This window comes from Desmodus rotundus, chromosome 2, assembly GCF_022682495.2.
Source record: "Desmodus rotundus isolate HL8 chromosome 2, HLdesRot8A.1, whole genome shotgun sequence".
Classification (NCBI taxonomy): Eukaryota; Metazoa; Chordata; class Mammalia; order Chiroptera; family Phyllostomidae; genus Desmodus; species Desmodus rotundus.
In genome coordinates, this window is record NC_071388.1 from 49,928,265 (window position 1) to 49,949,874 (window position 21,610).

The 21,610-nt window shown below is 43.1% G+C and overlaps 1 protein-coding gene across 4 annotated transcripts in view; it reads right to left on the reverse strand.

Annotated features, from left to right (window-relative positions):
- Positions 1-3,066: 3,066 nt before the first annotated feature.
- The window catches only part of MB21D2 (Mab-21 domain containing 2), a 106,051-nt gene continuing 87,507 nt past the window's right edge, over positions 3,067-21,610 (reverse strand). For all 4 annotated transcript variants that reach the window (XM_024556351.3, XM_045192066.2, XM_045192067.2 and 1 more), the window contains one exon: positions 3,067-5,887. In XM_024556351.3, coding sequence (XP_024412119.2) covers positions 4,623-5,887 — 1,265 coding nt within the window. In that variant the 3' untranslated portion in view covers positions 3,067-4,622. The remainder of the gene's footprint in view (positions 5,888-21,610) is intronic.

Sequence of the window (21,610 nt, forward strand, 5' to 3'; positions counted from 1 at the left end):
GACTCGTGGAGACCAGGATGACAGCTATGGGGGTAGAGGGATCCCGCAAAACGGAAAAATGACTCATGGACATGGACAACAGTGTGGTGACTATGGTGGGGAAGGGGCTATAAGGAGACTAAACGGTAATGGAAAAACACAATAAAAAATTGTAAAGAGTCTGTTCAACCTGAAAAGAAATGGAAAAGTGGTCCCGAAATTCAAACATTCTTATTTCACTGCCATACCAAAATAAGGCTAAATATGTCTCAAACGATCTTTGAGCAGCAGTACTTTCACATGGAAGATTAATATTTGACTTTTCTGAAATTTCTGTATTGTTCTTAACCTCCTAGACCCAGGCACATAGGCTGTCTGATGGTTGTTGGATGTCGAGACCCTACTTGTTGATTGAAATCTGCCACCTAAACTTAGAAAACCAAGATCACACTACATCAGTGTGAAAGTTCGGTGCCATACTGCAAGTGGTCCACGAACATGATGCTTCTGAACGCACCGCTAATGGGATATCACTATAAATGGAGAAAAGACACAATTGTTGTAGTTAATTACAGCTTGATTTCTACCATACAATGTGTGTTTTCTTAAAAAGTAAAAAAACATGTATTTGCCAGCGGATTAACAGAAGGTAGAATTTCAGACATGTTGCCAGTAATTCCCCGCTGGCAAATGTTTACTCTAAGCAACGCTAGATCATACATTCTGTTTACCCACCGGATAAATCACATCACAAGAGGTCCGTTTTTAAAACTGGCTATTTTCCTCAGGAGCATTAATTACACCGATTCAGTTAAAAACACATATGGATTTACCTGATATTAACAAAGTAACAGTAATAGGAAGTGATGCCCATCCTTCCTTTAGTATAAATAGTAGTTAGTGTTCCATTTAACGGCAAAGTTTTACCCTCCAGGTCAGCACACGGGGAGTGTGGAATAAAAATCTTCCCAACCCCTATTAATGACCAGCTGAGAAGTGAAACGCCCATACACGAAGCTCTCGGACAACTCAAGGGAAAGAGATTCTGGAGAGAGCTGGTTAGAAGACAAGTTCAGGTACATCCCTGAAGACTACAGGCAGCCCCCTGACCTCGTAGTCCCGCAGCTGCTTTGAAGCACAAGCTTCCTTTTCCTTCCCAGCAATCCCATCCAAGGCTGAACTGCTTAGCAGGAAGTCTTCTTCAGCAAGGCAAATGATCTGATCCAAAACAATCAGCCAGTGGGCTTAATCCTCCCAGGAAGTGTTACAACACAGTCATCCTAAAGAAACCTCCAATCGGTGATGTGAAAGCGCGCGCGCGTGTGTGTGTGTGTGTGTGTGTGTGTGAAGGGGGTGGGGCAAAAATCACCAAGGACTCTCCACTCATCCTGAGAGCCACCTGCCTTCCGGCTTCCTCACAGCTCCACCCGAGAGTACAATTAGCCACATACACCTGCTTCTCATTTTCCCTGAAACAATCCTGTACAGTAACTTCAGGGGATTTCCTATTTTGGACTAGGGTTTGTCCACTCTAAAACTAATCAATACTTGCATTTGGGGATCTTCCATATCAGATGACAAAGACAGAGAGTAGAGAATAAGCTACTCTAAAAATCAGTGAAACCAGGTCTCATCAGAGAATTGAAAACCTGTTGAGTTACAGTTTGTAAATTCCCACAGCCAAAAAAAAATCAGTAATAAGTAGTGTTGAAATTATAACTCCAGCCTTAAGGTATTTTATATTGCACTTAAAACAGAAGTGACATTAACCAATCTTCTGGACTTCAGAAGAAGAGATTAGTAATTCAATGATTTTCTAAGTTTCAGACAAGTAAAGCTATCAGACTTTATCCTATTTCCACCTACCTTCAACAATGTCTTAGGTTTATAGTACGTAAAGCAATTTTAGGGATTAAAAAAGAAAGTTTTAAGATTACTAAATGCCAGGGGCCTCTGGATGTTTCAATGAAGTTTAACCAAGAATTGGTAGGGTTCTCACTAGAGCTACAGGTGGCAAAAGGAAAAAGAGGTGCCAAAAGGATCACTGAAGCTGTGTTCTTATCACACCTGTAACGAGATCGTGTGCAAGGAGCATTTTAAACATCGTAAATATTGCAATTGTACTTGAGGTGACAATTGAAAGCACAGGTATAGCAGTTTATACTTGACCTTTAAGGGAGCCAGTGCCTTTGAATATGTTTACTACTTCAGTGGTTTGTAACGATTTCTTTTAACCTAGGAAGTTTAGCATAATGACCAAAGTATAATAAATTTTAAGACTTCACCAGGTACATATTCATGAGTTAGAGGCTACATTAGTCTTTGGATTTAATTAAATCAGCATAAACCAGTTTTCAGATAAACTATATGGATATCTTTGATATCTATCCTCAGAAAGAAAAGAGACGCATACCAACTTAAACAGATTAAATATACTGAAATAGTTTGGTCTACCAGTTTAAACATTTTGATGAATTCAACCACATTCAAATTGCTGAAAGAAGTAAGTGTTGACTCATTTAAGTAGAAAGTCCAGCAGGAGGAGAGGTCTCAGGCTTGGGATGGGGAGGGCAGAGTCTGGTGAGTCATGTTACCCTCCCTCCCACCCCCCGGCTCTCCACAGTGTCACTCAATGCCAGTTGCATCCTCAGGCTGGCTCTGGTCATAATCCTGTGATAGCTGTCACAGGGATAGCGGCCCGGTGCTTCCTTGTCCAATCCAGAGCGCACCGTCTGCCCAGCACCCGCAGCTAGAATCTGGAGCATGTCCCTGATTGGAGCAGCCTACAGTCCATGCCCAATCCCTAGGTCCTGACTGTGGCCAGGGAAACGGTGAGGTCCGTTGGCCTATACCAATCAGGGTGCAGTATGTTGCTGGGGATAAAGTCACTTCCCAAGAAAGACAGAGATTATGTGGAGGATAGGTAGATATGAGTTAAAAGATTAGGGAAAGGGAAGAAAGGATACTGGGCTCCATGAACAACTGGCCTCAAAGACAATAGTAAGCCCCAACTTTACTGAAAATTACTATTGGGATTACTGATAAGAAAATAGTTTCCAGATAACAACGGCAACAACAACAGCATTCCAAGGTCAGTACGTTTCTTTTATTATGATCATTTTTGTGTTTGACTTAAGATGGTTGAATGATTTCTTTTCATTTATAAACATTACATTAATTCCCATGCAAAAACCCCAGACCGCATATGCCCAATTTCAAGGAACCTCTAAGTCTGGACATTCAAGATCAAAACCAAAATGCTGCTTGACCTTTTCAACAGTGGACATCCCGGTCATTCTTTGGGAGATCAGCAGGCCCCTGACCTCTCAAACACCACTGCTGGCGATGAGTCCAGACCAAAAGGGAATCAGTACCTGTGGCACCTAAACTGGCAGGAAATTCCATTCATGAAGACGGGAGGGCTCTACACCAAGGCTGCTGCCCACAGACTGTCCTGGCTCCTGCTCTGTGGCAAAACCTGCTTTTGGACAGGCACGATGTCTTCTGCTTGGGGGTGATAAATTCTTCCTGCCAGTTTTCCTCAAAACTCTCAGTAGAAGCAAAGAGACTTTACAAAAAAGCTTACCTCTATCACCCCAAAAGAAATGCATACAAAGACACCTATTCTATCAAGTATATAGTTTTCCTAGTTTCAGATAAAGTCACCCAGCAGGTAGAAAGCTTTAAAAACTTCTCTCAGTAAGATAGGAACCAGGAATATCAAAGAGGGCAAGACAGAAGCCCGGGGTTAAAGGAGAGCCTAAACAAATGCAAAGAATCATTCCAGTGCTTGAGAGAAATGGGCTACATGGGAAAAAAAAAGATCGCATTTCAACAGAGGACATCAAATGATATTGAAACACACACACTGGGACTGACAATGGCAAAGAGTTCATTAGTGCAAATAACAATTATAATGGTATGTTTTTAATAAGGTTTAAATAAGGCTTCAAATAATTACACACACTAAAACTACCATTTGGAAACCTTAATTCTGTTTGGAAAGTTATCAAACACACCCTCCAAACCTCCAAAGTTCTGATTTGAGCACAATTACATTCAATGAAGTTGCTCCAAAACAGAATTTGTAGCATTTTCACTTGCAAAGTCTACATTGCTTGTTGGAAAAGGGGAAACGACTCCGGCCACTGGGCGAAAGAATTAGATCCGGCTAATATACCAGGTAGTTCCCATGTTCAGATGATTCTCAAATATCTGTAGTGATGAAAGCGAATTAAAAAAAATAAAGACAAATAAAACATAACAAAAAAATAACAAAATCCTTATGTGTCAGAAAGAGGTCTATTTCCCCATTCCCATTAACAAATTTGCACAAAGTTTGAGATAGCAAAAAGCAAGAGAATTCATGGGCATCTTCACCTATGGCTCAAGTTCTCCTTAAAAAACAAAAACTAACTATGTGACAATAACTATACAAAGTAAACAAAACCAGAGGCAGCATATGAAATAGTAATACACTGTTTCAGAGCCTGCACCACCCTGCAGAAACAGGGGACTTACAATGTGTTCCTAACAGATCCAATCTAGGCTGGATATGTAAAAAACGGAAAGACAGCTCACAAACCACGCAGCACATGATGACAGTTTTAGAACCAGAGGTGGGGGAAAAGGCAGCAAAATGCTCAGAAAAATTTATCATCAATTCTGAAATGGGGCCTTGTGACATCATCAGGGTTAATAAAGACAGAGATGGACTTCCCCGGGTTCTCAGTCACTAGCTGCTGCAGTTTTTTGGCCAAACGGTCATCGGGCTGGTTGGGGTCCCCTCCGTCCGACTGTGGGGAGGGGATGCTGGTGGTGCTCCCTCGCCTCTGGAGCTCCAGCGTCAGCCGGTTGGCGGCCTTGACGTGCTCGATGGCGGTGCGCAAGTGCTCCGCGGGGTCTGAGCGGACAGAGGACAGCTTCCGCGCCTGGAGCATGACTGTCTCCTCCGACAGGTGCTCCAGCATGTTGCATTGAGGGATGAAATAGTTGGGACACATCTTGTTGACCAGACAGTGTTGCAGATCATCAATGAGGCCCAGCAAAAAGTGGGCTGCATAGTCTTCTTGAGCCAAGTAGTTGGCAGGAAGTCTGTCGCAGGCCCAGAGCATCATGCTCCGGAGGTGATAGGGGCTAATCGCCTTCGGCCGCGACAGGAGTTTAATGATGATGGCTTTGCAGGCCTGGTAGGCCTGCATGAGGCTGCTCGAGATGCACTTCTTCAGCTGCACCTCGCTCCTGGCAAAGGACAGCCGCCACTCATTGTCCTTCTTACCCTTGTAGGAGCAAGCAGGCACCAAGTAAAACCCACTGATGACCTCTTCCTCAGTGATCTTCCCATCCCAAAAGTGGTTCTCCATGAGCCAGCTCTGGGCCACCGCAGGCCAGCCCTTGAAAGATACCACAGGGACAATATCGTACAACATGCGGCTGCTCCCCACACCCAGAATGATGGAGATGATGGTCCCATTCTTTTCTACCTTCTCCACCTTGGGCATCCCTCGCTGGGGTTTCTTCTGTATCTCCGATAGGACGATGCTGATGGAGTCATAGAACCAGTCGGCCACTTTGGTTGGGGAGAAGAAGTAGTTGGTGGCACCATTGATGTGGTCCACGATGGTGCAGCAGTCTTTCCATTTGCTGATCGTCCCCTCATCAAAGAGCCGGAGGCTCAGCCAAGAGTGGCACAAGGCTGAGTGGCGCATATCGAGTGTCACAGGCTGATTACGGTCATGCAGCTTAAGGGCTGGCACCAGAAGGGTAAAGTCCATGTCGTAGTCGGTCCCCCGGGCATAGATATTAAGCTCATCTAAGTCCAGGTCCACCACACCTTCCCGGACTCCTCCAGAGAGCAACAGGTACTCATTGGCCACTGGAAGTTTTTGGTCCAGCTTTTGCACCATTCCTAGAAACAGAAAGAGAAAAGGACTATTACAGGAAGCACAGACGCAAGAGTCTTATGCAGCAATACAGCATGTGCAGAGCCTCCAAAAACCACTACTCATTACCCATGAATAGTGAACCCATCCTTTTCCAAGGGGGAGAATTGTGACAGATTCTTCTCCCTCAGTGACAGCAGTATCATTTTCAATCACAAACCAGGGCTCCCCTTCCCCCAGTCATCACCTTGGTTAATGGTTTTGCCATCCACTCAGTCAGTCAGGCTGAAAAACCTGAGCAAGCTTCATTCAGCTCTTCCTTCTCGATTCTCCAGCTCTGTGCCCATCACACAAAGCCAGGCTCTCTGGTCTCCTGCCAAAGCAGTCTCCGTCCCCCAGGCTCTCCCTGCTTAAAACGGTTCTCTATACCAGCAGAGGTCAATGTGGGTGGTGGACCCTGAGAGTGGGACACTTTCAGGGGTCAGTGAGGTCGTAATTGTTTTCAGAATACTAACACTCTGTTTGCCTTTCCACTGCGTGGACACTTGAGTGGATGGTACAAAAGCAATGGAGGGCAAAGCTGCTGACACCTTCGTCTTAGCCAAGACAGTGGCGCCTACATCCTCTTCATACTGAAACACAAAAGCTGTCTTTAAGACAAGCACTCATGCCCTGGCCGACAAGCTCAGGTGGTTGGAGCATCATCCCATGCACCGAGAGGTTGCAGGTTCGATCCCCAGTCAGGGCGCGTACAGGAGGCAACTGATCGATGTCTCTGTTTGTCTCTCTCTCTCTCCATCCCCCCACCCCTGCTCTCTAAAATCAATGAACATATCTTTGGGTGAGGATTAAAAAATAAATAAATAAAGCACTAGTGTGACATGTGACTCTGAGTTGTGGCCTAAATTAGCTGCTTTGTTCAGGGAACCCCATTTTTAATTTAAAAAATAATTCATAAAACACGGGTATTCACACAGGTGTTTGATAGACATCCTCATAAAGATGACCACAAGGAGCAGTGTATTCATGAAAACAACTGAAATATTTATTGCCAGTGAAAAAAACTGGAGCTTTCCATAAAAAGATTAATTTTTAGAAAACTCATCTGCATCATGAGCTGCACATCTTCCCAGATAGTACACTTTTCTGATGAGATTGGTGGTAATGTAACAGATGTGATTGTTTGATGATATTCTGAGCTCTCGGAGTGAGAACCACGCTCCAATATGTACTGAGCCAGCCCAGGGGCCTGCACCCAGTAGGTACGCAACTGCAGCCATGGCCGAATGATAAATGGCTCGGGGGAATTAAACACGAAGTGCTGACATGAAGGCCAGACCTGAGTGACTGTTCTAGAGCAACATACCAATGCACCCTCCCTGCCTCCAGTCCTTTGTAACACACCTACTTGTGCTTTACTATCTGACAGACTGCCAGCACCACTCTCTGGGACGTATTTATCAACTTCTCCCCACAGATTGCAAAGAGCCACCACAAACTACAATTCCATTATTCACTGAGGTTCCCTCTACTCAACAGTTTGTTATTCAGGGGACAATCCCAATGCAAATAAATAAGCCATATATATGTATTTACGCTACCACTATATTTCAGAACTTAACACTGATTTATAAAAAAGTTCTCTTTTTCATCCTTTAAAACCCTATTTTTCAAACCTCATTAACTATAAAAAGTCTCTTATTTAGTACCACTTCCTTCCATACAGATTGAAATACAGCAAGCTATCATTTCCTTTTTAAAGCAATCGATAAGTTATCCAAGGTTAAAGAGTTGATTTATCAAAAAGAAAATCCAGTCTACCTGATTTGGGGGCTCCTTCTCACACAACCTGTGTTATGATGAGCCACCCAGATCCTTCTTCAGTGAAGGATGACTTGTCTCGGCTGCAAAGAGCCACCTCAACCAAGGTCATGTCCTGTGTTTGGGGTGGGGGCAGAGGGGCCCAGTAACTGAGCAGTGTGGGACTGCCCTGGTTCGGGACACGCTGAAGAGCCATTTGAATCCAGAGATGCCGGTGGAGTCAGCTAAGGCTGGTCCTGGGCCTGCAGGGAGATCCAGCTTCTTCCTCTGCCTGTCCCTGCTTCCCTCCCCTTCCTTCCACAGCTGCAGAGCCCAAGCCTGCTCCCCGATAAATATCCCAACTCCATTTCAGGGGCTGCTTCCTGAGGAACCCAAATTAAGACACTAATATGCTATAAAAAAAAGAAAAAAGCCAGGGGGGAAAAAAAGACACTAACATACTACCCAAGCAAAAACAGTCTTCATTACAAATCAGCATGGGAAATTTATGTTCCTTTTAAAAGTGTTTTTAAAAGCCAAATGTTAACAACCAGGACTTAAAATCATATAAACAGCAAGACAGAGATTCATTTCTTGTCATCATGTTTCGGTATTAACCCCATCTTTACAGCAACACGGACGCTACCACCCCGAGTAGTAAAATGCTGTATTGTCATTCGTGATTAAGATTTGAATCGATTAGAAGTGGCGTTGGGATTTGGGTACAACACTGTCAAATAACTCAATATTCCATATGCCCCTTGGCACAGGCAGGGCCCAACCAGGTCTGAGCACACCAGCCTGTCTTTATAACCAGAATGATTCATGCAGTAACGGGCTGAGGATAATTTGTTTACAAATGTGTCTCTTAATTTTGCCTTGGACTGTCACAAATTTGGATAGTCACAGGTGAGAAAAAGCTAAAACTCCCTTCTGCCCCCTGCTGGTTTTACAGAAGTTATATGTTTCACTTGTTAGAATACTTACTAAACACTCTTTCCTCCCAATTGCTGCTTATGCACCTAAATAAAACATTGGCCCTTCTTCCAAAAAAATCCATATCAAGTATTTGGGTTAATGCTAATATTCAGGAGTTAGGGTAACTTTGGACACTTCTTATTCCTTTAAAATACAGAAAGAACTTGAGCACAAATAGAATATGGCTGAGGCTCATTTGCTAAGCTCCTAAAAGTTAGAAACAAAGTCCCTCGGGCCACATTGTTCTAGAAGCTAATCCCCTGTGACATCCGCATTTATATTTAGCCTGCCAGGGCCCATCAGTCTGCAGTGTTATGATTTGGTAACACAAACTGGAGCCTTCCCCAGCACTGCACAAACTCAAGTGCAGTCTTGAAAACCTTCCTGGGCTAAGTTAAAGTGAAAATGAGCTGACGTCAGCTGTCACAGCAGATGGGTTGCCGTGCACCTACAACCCAGCCAGGGGCTGGGAGGGAAAAAGAGGAGGAAAGCAGTTCGGTTGTACACTTTGGCTGTAGGCATCAGTTCCAGCCAGTGCCGCCTCTGAGTGACCCAAAGATTTGTGTGCAGCTGCAGGAGGGTAAGTCGAGTGACACTAAGCTGTTCGGCTATTAGTTAAGTTCCCCAACAAAAGGAGGAAGCACACTGACCGCTGAGAAGGAGGGACAGAGAAAGGGCTTATTCCTCTGGGGAGGTCTCTTCTTTTCATGGAAACATTGGCATGTGTCGGCTCTTAAACCACAAAGTGAAGCAGCCTTAATTCCTGTAGTTGATGCCTTGATTTCAGTTTGTTTCAGAGCTCCTAGCTAAGAAGTCCTTAATGTGACTGGGGCCTTGGGTTGAAGGAATGAGTTCCCTGTCACCCACCTTGTTCGTTGCCGATTATCTTCAGACTATCAAGTGCCAAATGTGACTCTGTCCCTGGTGCCCTTATATTCTAGTGAGTAACCCTTTAGTGCATTGCACTGAATTCAAGTAGCTAATCTCCGTCACTAGAACACAGAATGCCAGATTACTAGCAACAGAGCACAAGAACTAGATGTCATTTGAAATCCAGTAGGCAGCTAATAAATAGTAAGCAGTTAAGTAAAATGAGTACTTGGCTAGATTCCTTAAAAAAAAAAACAACAAAAAAACCTGTTACCTATATTGAGGGGGGAAAAATCTATCAAAGAGGTAAAACTTTTATGTCTTAAATTTTTATGTTTTTAAATTTTATCTCTCGCTATCTTTGGCCATGTATATACAAAAATTTCTATGTAGCTAAAAAAGACCTGACTATCTTGATAATGTTTGTGGTTTCATAAGAAAATGTTATTTCTTTGGCCCCAACTGGCGATAGCAGTGCCGTATGGTGGCAAACAAGGACCCTGCCTGGGAGGAAGGGCACACCCCGGGACCGGGCTGGAAAAGCCCTTCTGTGACTCTGGTGCATCCACTAGGGGAGCAGTGCCCTTGTTGTTAATAAACAGCCTTCTGATAAAATATTATGAATTATGATTCAAAAAGGGAAGTATTTTTGCCAAGCATACTTCACATTCTAAGAAACACTCTGAGAAGCAGACACGGCCACCTTCTTCTAACAAAGTCACCCCTCTGTGGGATTTTTAATGTCCTCAACTTGGGAAACGTTTTAACATTTCCCTCACTTTGACTAGAAATCATATATATATGAAGTCCCTCGTTTTATAGGTGAAAGACAGACTGAGGTTCAAAGAGGAAAAGTCACTAATTCAAGGTCACATGGCCCTAGTGACGGCTGAAGAGCATTTGTCTTATTTCCACATTTGTGGCGAAGGCCAAAATGCCACATACGTGCTGTTGTCCCTGAGACCACGACCCGATGCCACGCACGCAGAATGGTTCGGAAGGGAAGCAGCAGAGGGCTCAGGCCAGAGCACCAACCTTGTGCTTTCATTGGTCGATGCCTTAGTGCGATCTTGGACAAGCAGGAGAACACATCTGACTGTGCACGCTTATTATAAAAAAGAATAGGCATGATTTGGCTGCAAGAAGCTGTTAGTACTGGGTTCCCAGATAAATACACTATTAGACACAGGAAACAGAGAAGTGAGACACCAACAGAGCTTCTGCTGAGTGATCATTAATATTAATATAGTAATATGTTTTATAAATCAAAGAGTCAGTTTTATTTGGCATAATTTCTGAGATATCTGCATGTTATTTTATTTAAATCTTTTGAAAACTCATTAGTGCCCATATGGTAATGACCTATTGACCAAATTATATATAGTAACCATATAGAGTCCTATAAAATTTCCATATAGAGAATCTATGTGGTTACTATATATGTGTGTATATGTATATATACACACACAAACACACACACACACACATATTCAAAAGATGCCTCCTTAAAGAAGTCCTCCTTGATCTTTTCTATTTTGACACTAATAAGTGCGCAAGGGCATTGGAGTCAGAATAAGACAGGTTTGGATCCTAAGTTTGTCATTTACTACTTAAGTAAGCCTGATATGTTATTTAACCTCTCTGAGCTTCTGATACCTCATCTATTTTAAACAAACACCTCATAAAACTGCCCTTTTAGAGTTGATATAAAATGTCTGAGCACATAGTAGATATTTAATTAATTTTCCCATATGTTCTTCCCTTTCTCCACCACCTATAAAACTGTAATAGCCAAATAACACCTATTCCCCAGAGCTGTTTTAAAAATCCACCTGAACAAGATAAGCTACCTAAAGCCTCTAGCCCATGCAAGGCATACAAACCATGTGAGATGAAGGGGAACGGATGGGCATCCCCCACCCCCCAGAGCTGTACCCAGCAGGCTGCCAGCCTGGGATGCCTGCTCCCACGGAGGCTGCGGTAGAAGGCAGGCTGGATGCAGCCCTTCCTAGTTCCCCCAGGACCACTTCCCCGCCCCTGCTAAGGGTCTTGATCTGATTCTCCCACCAGCACTTCCTACACCTGCTGTCACAGGGGGTTGTATTCACAGCCTAGTGTCCCTCCTAACAAGATGACAATGTAAAGCAGCAGTGTCCAACCCATGGCCCACGGCCGCCTGCAGCCCAGAACAGCTATGAACATGGCCCAGCACAAAATCATACATTTACTTAAAACATTATGAGATTGTTTTGTGATTACGTGTCACAATGTCTCGTTAAATGAACGTGCAGATGCTCTCACTATTTGTACGCATGCGCGGCTTCAGTTTTACGGTGGTGTGTGGCTTCCAGTGTGTTATCTTCCAAGGGCAGACAGTAGAATTGACACCATCAGATGTTACATGTGCTTGTGGTGACTTAGCGAGGCAGCGATTATCAATAATATTTCAACCAGCCATTGCAATGTTAGGCATTTAATGTTATTTAGAAGTCGGGTAAGCATTCTTACTTGATTATTAAAGGTACCTCCAGTCCTTGGCAGCACCTCATGCTTTCCCTGCCACACTTTACAGTTGGCCTCCCGCCTCGCCCTGCATCAGCAGCCGAGAGGGCCATGGAAGGGCCCAAACCTTGCTTTCTATTTTCCTGTCAATTACTTTTCATAATAAAAGTAAATAAAGTCCCTTATCTATTGTTATTTTTTAAATCTCAACATGGCTTCTACAACATCTCAAAAGAAAAAAGAACTCCAAAAAAGAAACATTACAGATGAAGGAAGATTGTTCAGTGAAAAGTAGACAGGTAACTACTTTTTGTCGAGGCAAATAGTAAGGTACTCTGCTTAAGTTGTAGGGGATTTGTGCATGTTTTCAAAGACTATAAGTGGAAATGGCATTATATGCAAAAACGTGCTGCCAAATTCAATGCGTAGGAAGGATTGTTTCATTAGGACAAAATAGTGGAACTGGAAAAAAGTCTATCTTCTGAACAAAAATTATTTCAGAAAGTTACAACTCGGGCAGATTCCATTGTAAAAGCTAGTTGTATGGTATAATACTTAATAGCAAAAATGTCAAAACCAGTTACTGATGGTGAGTTCATTAAACAATGTGTAGAAAGCATGGCAGATATAATTTGCCCTGAAAAAACGGGGGATATTTCTAAAATCAGTTTGTCTCACCAGACCATAGCCACGCGAACTGAAGAAACTGGAAAATCTATCAAAAGAAGTTTGAAGAGTAAAGCTGCTAGTTTTAAATTTCATGCTTTGGTGGTGGTTGATAGCACTGATGCTACAGAGACGGCTTAACTTGCCATTTTTATTAGAGGCATCAGTGGCGAATATGATGTCACTGAAGAAATGGCTTCTTTCGTGCCATTAAAAGACACAGCTAAATCAAGAGATTTATATGAAGCAGTGAAAAATATGTAAAAGTGATTCTCCTTGTCTATTGTCAACACATCTAGTACGGTTACTGATGGTGCCCAGCGATGGCAGGGAAAGGGAGGGACTTGTAAAATTAATAGAAGACGGTGCAAATGCTGCCCAAAACTGGTATTTGATGAAGTATTATTGCACAGTTCATTGAGAAAATTTAGGCACAAAAGCTTTAAAAATGGATAACGTCATGCAAATCATCAGCAAGACTGTGAATTCCATAAGAGCCAAAGGGATTGAATCATCGCCAGTTCCAGGAATTCCTCAAAAGTATTGATGCTGACTATGGCGCCATCATTTACTTTTCAGAAGATGGGCAAGTCAAGGCCAAATGTTGAAAAGATTTTATGATCTGTGACGTGTTATCAAGTCGTTTATGGTATCAAAAAAACAAATTTGTGCCGGAACTTGGCAATGAAAGCTGGCATACACATTTAGCATTTTTAGTGGATTTAATTGCTTATTTAAATGAGTGAAACATGCATCTTCAAGGTGACAACCAACTTATCAATACCATGTTTCAAACCGTAACAGTGTTCCAAATGAAACCGAGATGATGGCAATCTTAAATTAAGGCAAACAATTTTATGCATTTCGACACGTGGGCTAAACGCAGTCCTGTGAACAGTGAAAAATATGCAGCCTTGCTTTTCAATTTGCTCGAAGAATTTGAAAACAGACTTCAAGATTTCTGGGAAAGTAATTAATTTTTGCTATATTTGTGACTCCATTTGCAGTCAACATTAATATGTTATCTGCCAATTTTCAAATGGAATGCATAGAGCTGCAATCTGACCTTCAATGTAAAGAAAAACTTGATAATCTCTCTTTACTGGACTTTCCCAGGTTCTTTCTTCCCAGAGACAAATACGCCTTGCTCACAATCACGCCTTATTCATGTCATCGCTATTTGGCAGCACCTACATCTGTGAGCAACTATTTTTAAGAATGAAACACATTCTTAAAACTAAAACCAAAATATCCGATGAGCCCCTTGGGAACTGAGAATTGCAGCTACTTCTAACTAAACCAGGTGTTGATGCACTAGTTTCTCAAATGCAACATCACACATCCCACTAGTTTTATGTTGCCCTCTTTTCTTTTACTTTTATAACAAAAAAATATTTTAAAAAATCAATGATGTTTTATTATGAAGATATGTATGTTTTCTATCTTAATGGTCACAAACTTGGAATCTGCTCGACGACTTTAAAAGGTTATCGAAAGGGCTGCTGCAGACTTAGGGTTATTATGTGAGGACATTTTTGCTTATCTGTGGTGGCTGATATCACAAAAATTATGCACGGACCCTTTTTTCACTCATCAGTTTTCATTAGTGTTTGTGTATTTAATGTGTAGCCCATGACAACTTCTTCTTCCAGTGTGGCCCAGAGACGCTGAAAGGTTGGACACCCCTGATATAAAGCATTAGGCACCGTAACTGGCAAAGAGGCTTGGCAAATGAAAGATATGATCACAGTCAACCATCTGTAAGCTTGGTTGTCAAGGTTTTATCACCGCAGTGGCTAAAACACACCCTGGGGCAAGAAGGCAACTGCTTGTTGAAAGTATCGTTTGTTTCAGTCAACTTGATACCTCATTAACCATAACCCTGGGGTCTCAGAATTTGCTACAGGATATAATGTGAAGTATAGTCAGCAAATGTCTAAAAAATCATTTACTAATAACCCAAAAGTCAGGTTGAGGGGAAAAAAGCCTACTTTTTCCTATTCATCCATGACCAACATAATTAACCACTCTGGGCTCCAGTTTCCTTAAATACAGTTAGAAAACAACACCTGCAAGTTGGCAGACGGCCGTGGGAACGAGATAAGAAAATGCAGCAAATCACTTAGCCTGTGTCCAGTGCTTCCCAGGCAGTCAGCAAACACAGGGTCTGGGCCCATGCAAGTACAACCCCGCCCCCAACAAATCTTCCCTTTCCCTTCCTAGTTCTTAGCATCGTTTGAAAGCTCATGGTTTCTGCCCATCAGAAATTGCTGTGAAGAATAAAGAGGAGTCTGATCAGCCCCATGTAGCAGTTTCCCACAGACATAACAAGGCACAAAAGCTAGACCTTTAGTTTACAAGAGGAGTGCTCACTCTTAACAGATAAAAGCAACAGCAAGGAAAAAGCAAGAGTGTTGCCAATATGGTGTCAATGGCTACATCAGGATACAGAAATGTATCAGTGATGCCCAGACCATCTCTCATGATCTTCCAAAGAAGCAATGAACTTGCGATGCTCTGAGTTAAGTCAACTGTATCCCAATCCCCTCTGCCTGGGATCCAGCTGAGTGTGGTATACATTTTATATTCCTTTCCCATTTGATGATATATATGCACTATTCTCATATATAAACAAAATTAATAATAATTCCCACTTGCATTTACTGTTTCCTCATACATGCGAACACATGGATGTGTTTCTGGTATGTGTGGAGGAGACACTGTCGATCCCCTGCCTGCACCCCCAGCCTGCCCCTGACTTCACTTGGAGCTTCAGTAGGTAAGTTTCCTGCAAGATGGCAGCTTCCCTCCTCAAGGCCAGTGATTCCGCTCCAGGAGCTACCAGGCTGTGCAAGGGAGTCAATGGAGGCGGGGGGTTGCGGGGAGGCTGACGTCACAGGGGGCACCCCTCAACCAGCAGGACAGGAGCCGGGGGACAAATGCTCCAGCTTCTCCAGACCCCATGGGGAATTCTAAGATGGAGAAAGAAGAGGAAAATTCTGAGATGGGTTCTAAACAACTTTGCAGGGGGTCCCACAAGATTAAAATGCTCACTGAGCTCATTAACAGAACTTTATTGACTTTTCCTGCTTCCCTGTTTCAATCGCGCTACTCTCTCACCTGTGCTTCATAACGTCACCTCCCACATGAACTACTACACCAAGGTGGTTCTCCTTCCTAAAGCTCTCTGTGTGGGGGGGGGGGGGAGGGGAAGAGAGAGACAGACAGACAATGCTGGACAGGCTCATCTCTGTCTGCTAGTAATTCTGGATGAGATCACAACACCTCAGAAGCGTAACTGGCCATCAGAACACAAGCATATGCCGATGACACTGAATTACTTGCTCTTTCCCACATCGAGTCACAGATCCAGTACACAACTCTTATAAAACTGGATCCGAGAACTGTGTTCAAAAAGACTTCATCAGCTCCCTCCAATCAGCAAACACGTTTTCCAGTGCATTTCATTAGCACCTTGCCTATTCATTTTTGGCTTGTTGATAACCTGATTCTTCTCATTTCCCAAAGAACATTCTAAAACGTTTTCCAGTTCTGGAGAACTTTGGAGAGATGTAAATTCATACATCACTTAGAGACAGGCCTTTCTTCCTCAAACTACAAAGAAAACAGTGGGGAGCGAGGTTCACAGAGACGTGGTTAAAACAAAGTGAGTCCAGCTTCCCTGCTGACAGCAGGAATCAGCCTTCAGAGCAGGGCTTGGTCCAAGTGGACCCTCCTCATTCAGATGTAAACATCTCAAGCCATTCACAAAGATCAGAATACCATTTCTCATTTAGCCTGTTGGGGATTATTCTGCCTGCTTCTGTAAACTGGCATAGGAAAAAAGTCCAAATGACATATTTAATCTCTCTATTCAATGACCTTTGTCCATCCTCTCTTTAGCTTAGGCCAATTACCAATTAGGCATTGACCTGCCGTGTCCCCGTGTCTAATCGCCTGTGGCCTTAGCTCCAAGCCTGACACAACAGAGGCCAGTTGAATGAATGAATGAATGGAAGGTGTAGCCTGAAGAAAGAGTTTATAGGATTCATCCAGAATGGAAACTGTCAGGGTGAGATGCTCAGATCAGCAGGGTCCGCACAACACTGTCGTGTCCAGTGGGATGAGGGACTTCAGAGGCACTGTCTCTGCAAGCAAGGAAGTCATGTCACACACTCGGAAGAGATGGCAGGGAGAAGCCAGGGGCTTGTTGATGAGCTGATTGTGAAGTACATGGTAACTCACACAGGTATCTCCTCTTGTTCTCTGAGAACAGTTTAACTCTGGGACATCTCCCAAAGCACCGATTTTCAGTCAATAATCATAGCCAGAGATCAGGAGAAAAATGACTATATAATTACAGTGTGCTCTAAGATCAGAGTCTAATACCGGATTTTTTTTTTAAGATTTTATTTATTTTTAGAGGGGAGAAGGACGGGAGAGAGGGAGAGAAACATCAATGTGTGGTCCACCTCTTGCACACCCCCTACTGGAGACCTGGCCCTCAATGCGGGCATGTGCCCTAGAGTGGGGATTAAACTGGTGATTCTTTGGTTTACAGGTCGGCATTCAATCCACTGAGCCACACAAGCCAGGGCTAATACCTGATGTTTTAAAAAAGATCATGACAGTGAATTTTTCCTTTGATGTACAAGAACAGACACTATAAATAGATTCTATCTTACTAAGCAATTCTCAATAAGTACCAGCAGATGGCACCCTCACTCCATTCATTTACTGAAGGGATTCTAGCAGGGCTCCAAAGTCATTAAATCCTTGAATGAAAACTCTAGGAAAACAGAGGTTTAGCAGGAGCTAAGGCTACGTTAAAAGCATCACCCCAGGGTCTATTTGCCCCCAGGTACCACCCAGTAAGTCACAACTTTGCCTTTCGGTCTCCCACAGAAAATCTCCTAGTAACTCCACCTAAGTTGAACCAAGACTGAAAAATGCTTTGTCTCGGCAGGCAATGGGGTTGACAATTGATTCTCAAAGTGTACTGAAGACCTTGTCACAAGACACAGAGTTTCAGCTGTCTCATTTGTTGCAGGTGAGATGAGAAAAAGTAAAAAAGAAAAACAACCATGGAAAGCTTCAGGTGCCAGGAATAAGGCAGAGAAAAAGCAGAGGAAATCTGCCCTGTGATGAGGCACAACTCTTTTTTGCAAGGAAACTGTTTGATTCTGACTACAAATAAGTACACTGAAAGGTGTTAGGAGGCCAGATGATTAGTAAAAAGAAAACTAGTTTTCTAAACCCGGCTTCAATCAATGAACTCAAACAAACATCGCTTTCCCCCGTGTGACGCCCCGCGGTTCCCAGAGCGTGGCCACAGCATCTTCCCATCTGTTCGCAGCAGCAAGTCCGCCACGAGCACCCCAGCTCTCACTGCACCGGTGTGGAGCCTGACTGGTCCACGGAAGTGCACAACACAGCCACACAGTTCTTTGGCCTCACCTAGATTGAAAACTAGTCTGACCACACACCATTATTTTGAAGAAAGGAAGCATATCCTTTGGATTCTTCACCAAATTATTAATTTGTTTCTTGAGAGTGGGCAGACAGGGCGAGAAAGGACTCAAAATGCCAAGCTGCTCCCCAGGGGCAATCTAGAGATGGTAAACCCAGAGGTCTCTGGTACACCCACACTGACCAGGTTACTGAGAGATGGCCCTCTTTCCTCCTCTACACCGGTGAGATAAACGCATCCCACTCCTAGATATCAATAGCTATTAATCAATTTTCCATATGGCTCTTTGCTGTAAGACCTAATATATGAATAATGATGACCTACATTGTATTTATCTTCATTTAAATAAATGTTATTTCAAACAGTAACATCCTCAATCAGGTTCCAAACAACAGAGTAGAAAATTCTGCTATTTCAAGAAATTACTCTTCTAAGTCATAAAAAATTTTTCCACAGTGTGAAACTGGAACGTTCCATTCAAAACTTCAGATGAGTAGAACTATACCTACACCCATAATTTAAGGAAGGGCTGAGCAATCAAACCAGTGTTTCCAAGGAAAACAGACGTGGAATTAAGTACTGACGGCCTGAGAGACACGTGAAGAGTAGAATCTAATCTACTTCTGAACACAATTCCCTACCTGACAATTACTTTCGGTATCCAGGTAAAAACTCTTAATTGCTTGAGCTTGAAAATGTTCACATCAAAAGAAATCAGACTTAAAAAACAAACCAATCAAAGCGCTGTGGGGAAGCTGAACTATGCAGTTGAAAAGCATGAGGAGAGTATGTGAAACAGGGGCATGTTGCTGCAGAGCTTTGAAATCCACACCCGCACGATAAGGAAGGGAAGTCAAAGAGAAAGCCAGCCGAAAAGTCTTGTAATGCTGATGTGGGAAAGTGATATTTTGAGAGATGGCTTCTTTGTCCTACTTTTCCTCCAACCATCAAAAAATGGAGCAAGAGCCCCGGCCAGTGTGGCTCAGTGGGTTGGGTGTTGCCCCACAAACCAAAAGGTCACGGGTTTGATTCCCAGTCAGGACACATGTTTGGGCCGTGTGTGGCATCCCTGGTAGGAGTGCATAAGGAAAGCAACCAAACGATGGTTCTGTTTCTCTCCCTCTTTCTCCCTGCTTTCCCCTCTCTCTAAAATCAATAAACATGTCTTCAGGTGAGGATAAAACAAGAAATGGAGCAAGAACCAGTGGTTTGAGGGTAAAGATGTGAACTCAATAGTCTAGCCAGAAATTGGGAACCAAAACTTTTAACTTCATACTGTTGAAGAGTGTTGTTTGAATCAGTTACTAGTTCTGTAACTCTTGGACTCCAGCGGACGAAGTTTAAGTTCTACGTGTATACCCTCCACAAAAGGAGGGGATCCCAGACAGCTGGAGCCAGAACTGATGTGCAGGGTTATGTACTCCAGCTCCCATGGTCCAGACCAGGTTGCTGAAGCCCAAATGGCAAAGTGGCAAAGCGCCTGACCCAGGTGCTGAGAACAGAATGCAAAGTCCTGATCCCCAATCCAGAGTTCTTTCCACCCCACCTGCTCATAACCAAGGATCTCTAACCAAGGGGTCAGTGGAAAATACAGGTCCCATATCCCACCCCACAAGGACCAAAGCTCCAGCTCCAAGAAAACATGTGTATTTTAAACCAGTAATGTGAATGCTTTTAAAAACTGAGACTGTCTGCTCTCTCCCTCAATTTCAAAGCAGAAAGTTTAATTGCATGGACTCAAGAAAGGCAACGCTGTCAAATTAGAGGAAGGGATTCACCGTACAATTAATCTCTAAAATGTTCAAGAGCTGTGGTTACCTAGTTTTCAAACCAGGAAAGACGACTTTGGTGGAACTTTTGGGAACACAACGGTAATTGAGATTCAGGAAAGATAGGACATCTCTCATTCCTCACAACAGGAGATAGATTAATATCCCCGATCTCCCAGCTATTTTTATTTTGCTTCAAATGAAAAAGACATATTTTTTGCTCCAGAGATTTTTTAACACCTTCTACCTCCCTCCATGCAGCAGACAATGGCTGACTTTAGTCCCCTATTCCATCTTTAGCTTGGACAAAGCAATTGTATAATCAACCAAGAACCCTTAAGGGCTCTGGGCCCGCAGCACCCCTCCGCTGGGAGCATGTGTGTGGATTAGCATCCGCTGTGCGGCTGGCTTGGCAATCAAGCATTAGACCTGTGGTGATGGGCACAATCACAGCTCAGTCCTTGAAACCGAAGATCACACAGTTTGAATAGAAGTGTACAATTTCCAAATCTGTCAACTCTCCTGGAAGCGAATTTAGACACCATAGCTTACACATACTCATATTCAAACAGAGTCCCTATGAAAATCCAGTCAGATTAGGTTTTATAGTTAAGTAAGGAAAGGACTAAATGCCAAGCATTCTTTGAAAAGGTGGGTCACTGAGGACTTGTGAGAAAGGTCACTGAGGACTCAAACCCAAGTGCAGAATTTGAGAGGCAGAAACCCCATTGATAAGGCAGTGACACAAATGGCCTTTGTGCACAGACCTACATAAGGTCATGAGGATGACTTTCATGGAGGAGGGGGTGGCTTGGAGAGACACCTTCCAACAAAACCATACCCAAGTTTTCAGCGATTCCACTAGAGGGCACACCTTCCTAATTTTTCTCTTCGGCTGTGGAGCAGGCTCTACCCAAAAAGGTAAGGAGAGGAAAAGGGCCTGAAGACTGGAGATATATGTATATATACATACACATACATATACATACACACACACACATCTTTTTAATTCATGCCTGACTTTACTGATATGCTTTCAAAGGGAGTCAGAAAGGAATCTGGGTTTCAGAAACAGTGCTTCTCACTGATGAGGCCCAAAGGCCCACACGCTGTTGGCAGACATCCTACTGAGACAGTGGGTGCCGTACACCCACTGAGCAAATGCCATAGCTTCGGGAGGAAAAATGGCGGATGGAAAAGCAAGATAGCCCAAGAGATAATGTGGATAATGTGGAGAGATGAGGAATTTAGGATACAGAAAAGCTTGAATGTGAACCTTAGCTGCATGATTTTTTAGCTATATGACATTTGGATAAGTTGATTTTTTGAAACTTTAGTTTCCTCATTTTTTAAAAAAATGAGGATAATACTGCCTGTTTCACATGGCTAAATCAGGTACACAAAGCCCCCAGTACAGTTTCTGGAACTTCACAGATGTTGAGAAAATGTACTTTTTGTTTTTAAAATAGCATTCTGTTCACACTTTCCTGGGTCAATTAATAACACTTTTTTTTTTATCTTGTTACTTGGGCATGTGACTTTTTTTTAAGAAATGATCCAGTGTTTCTCTATTACTCAATCTCCCCCCCTCCCTTTTTGTTTCCCCTTTGGATTTCAGTGTCCCCCGCGCTTGTCCCCCGCGCTGTGGGAGTGCCAAGTAATGTGGGCTGAGTGAATGACTGCTCCCGACAGGT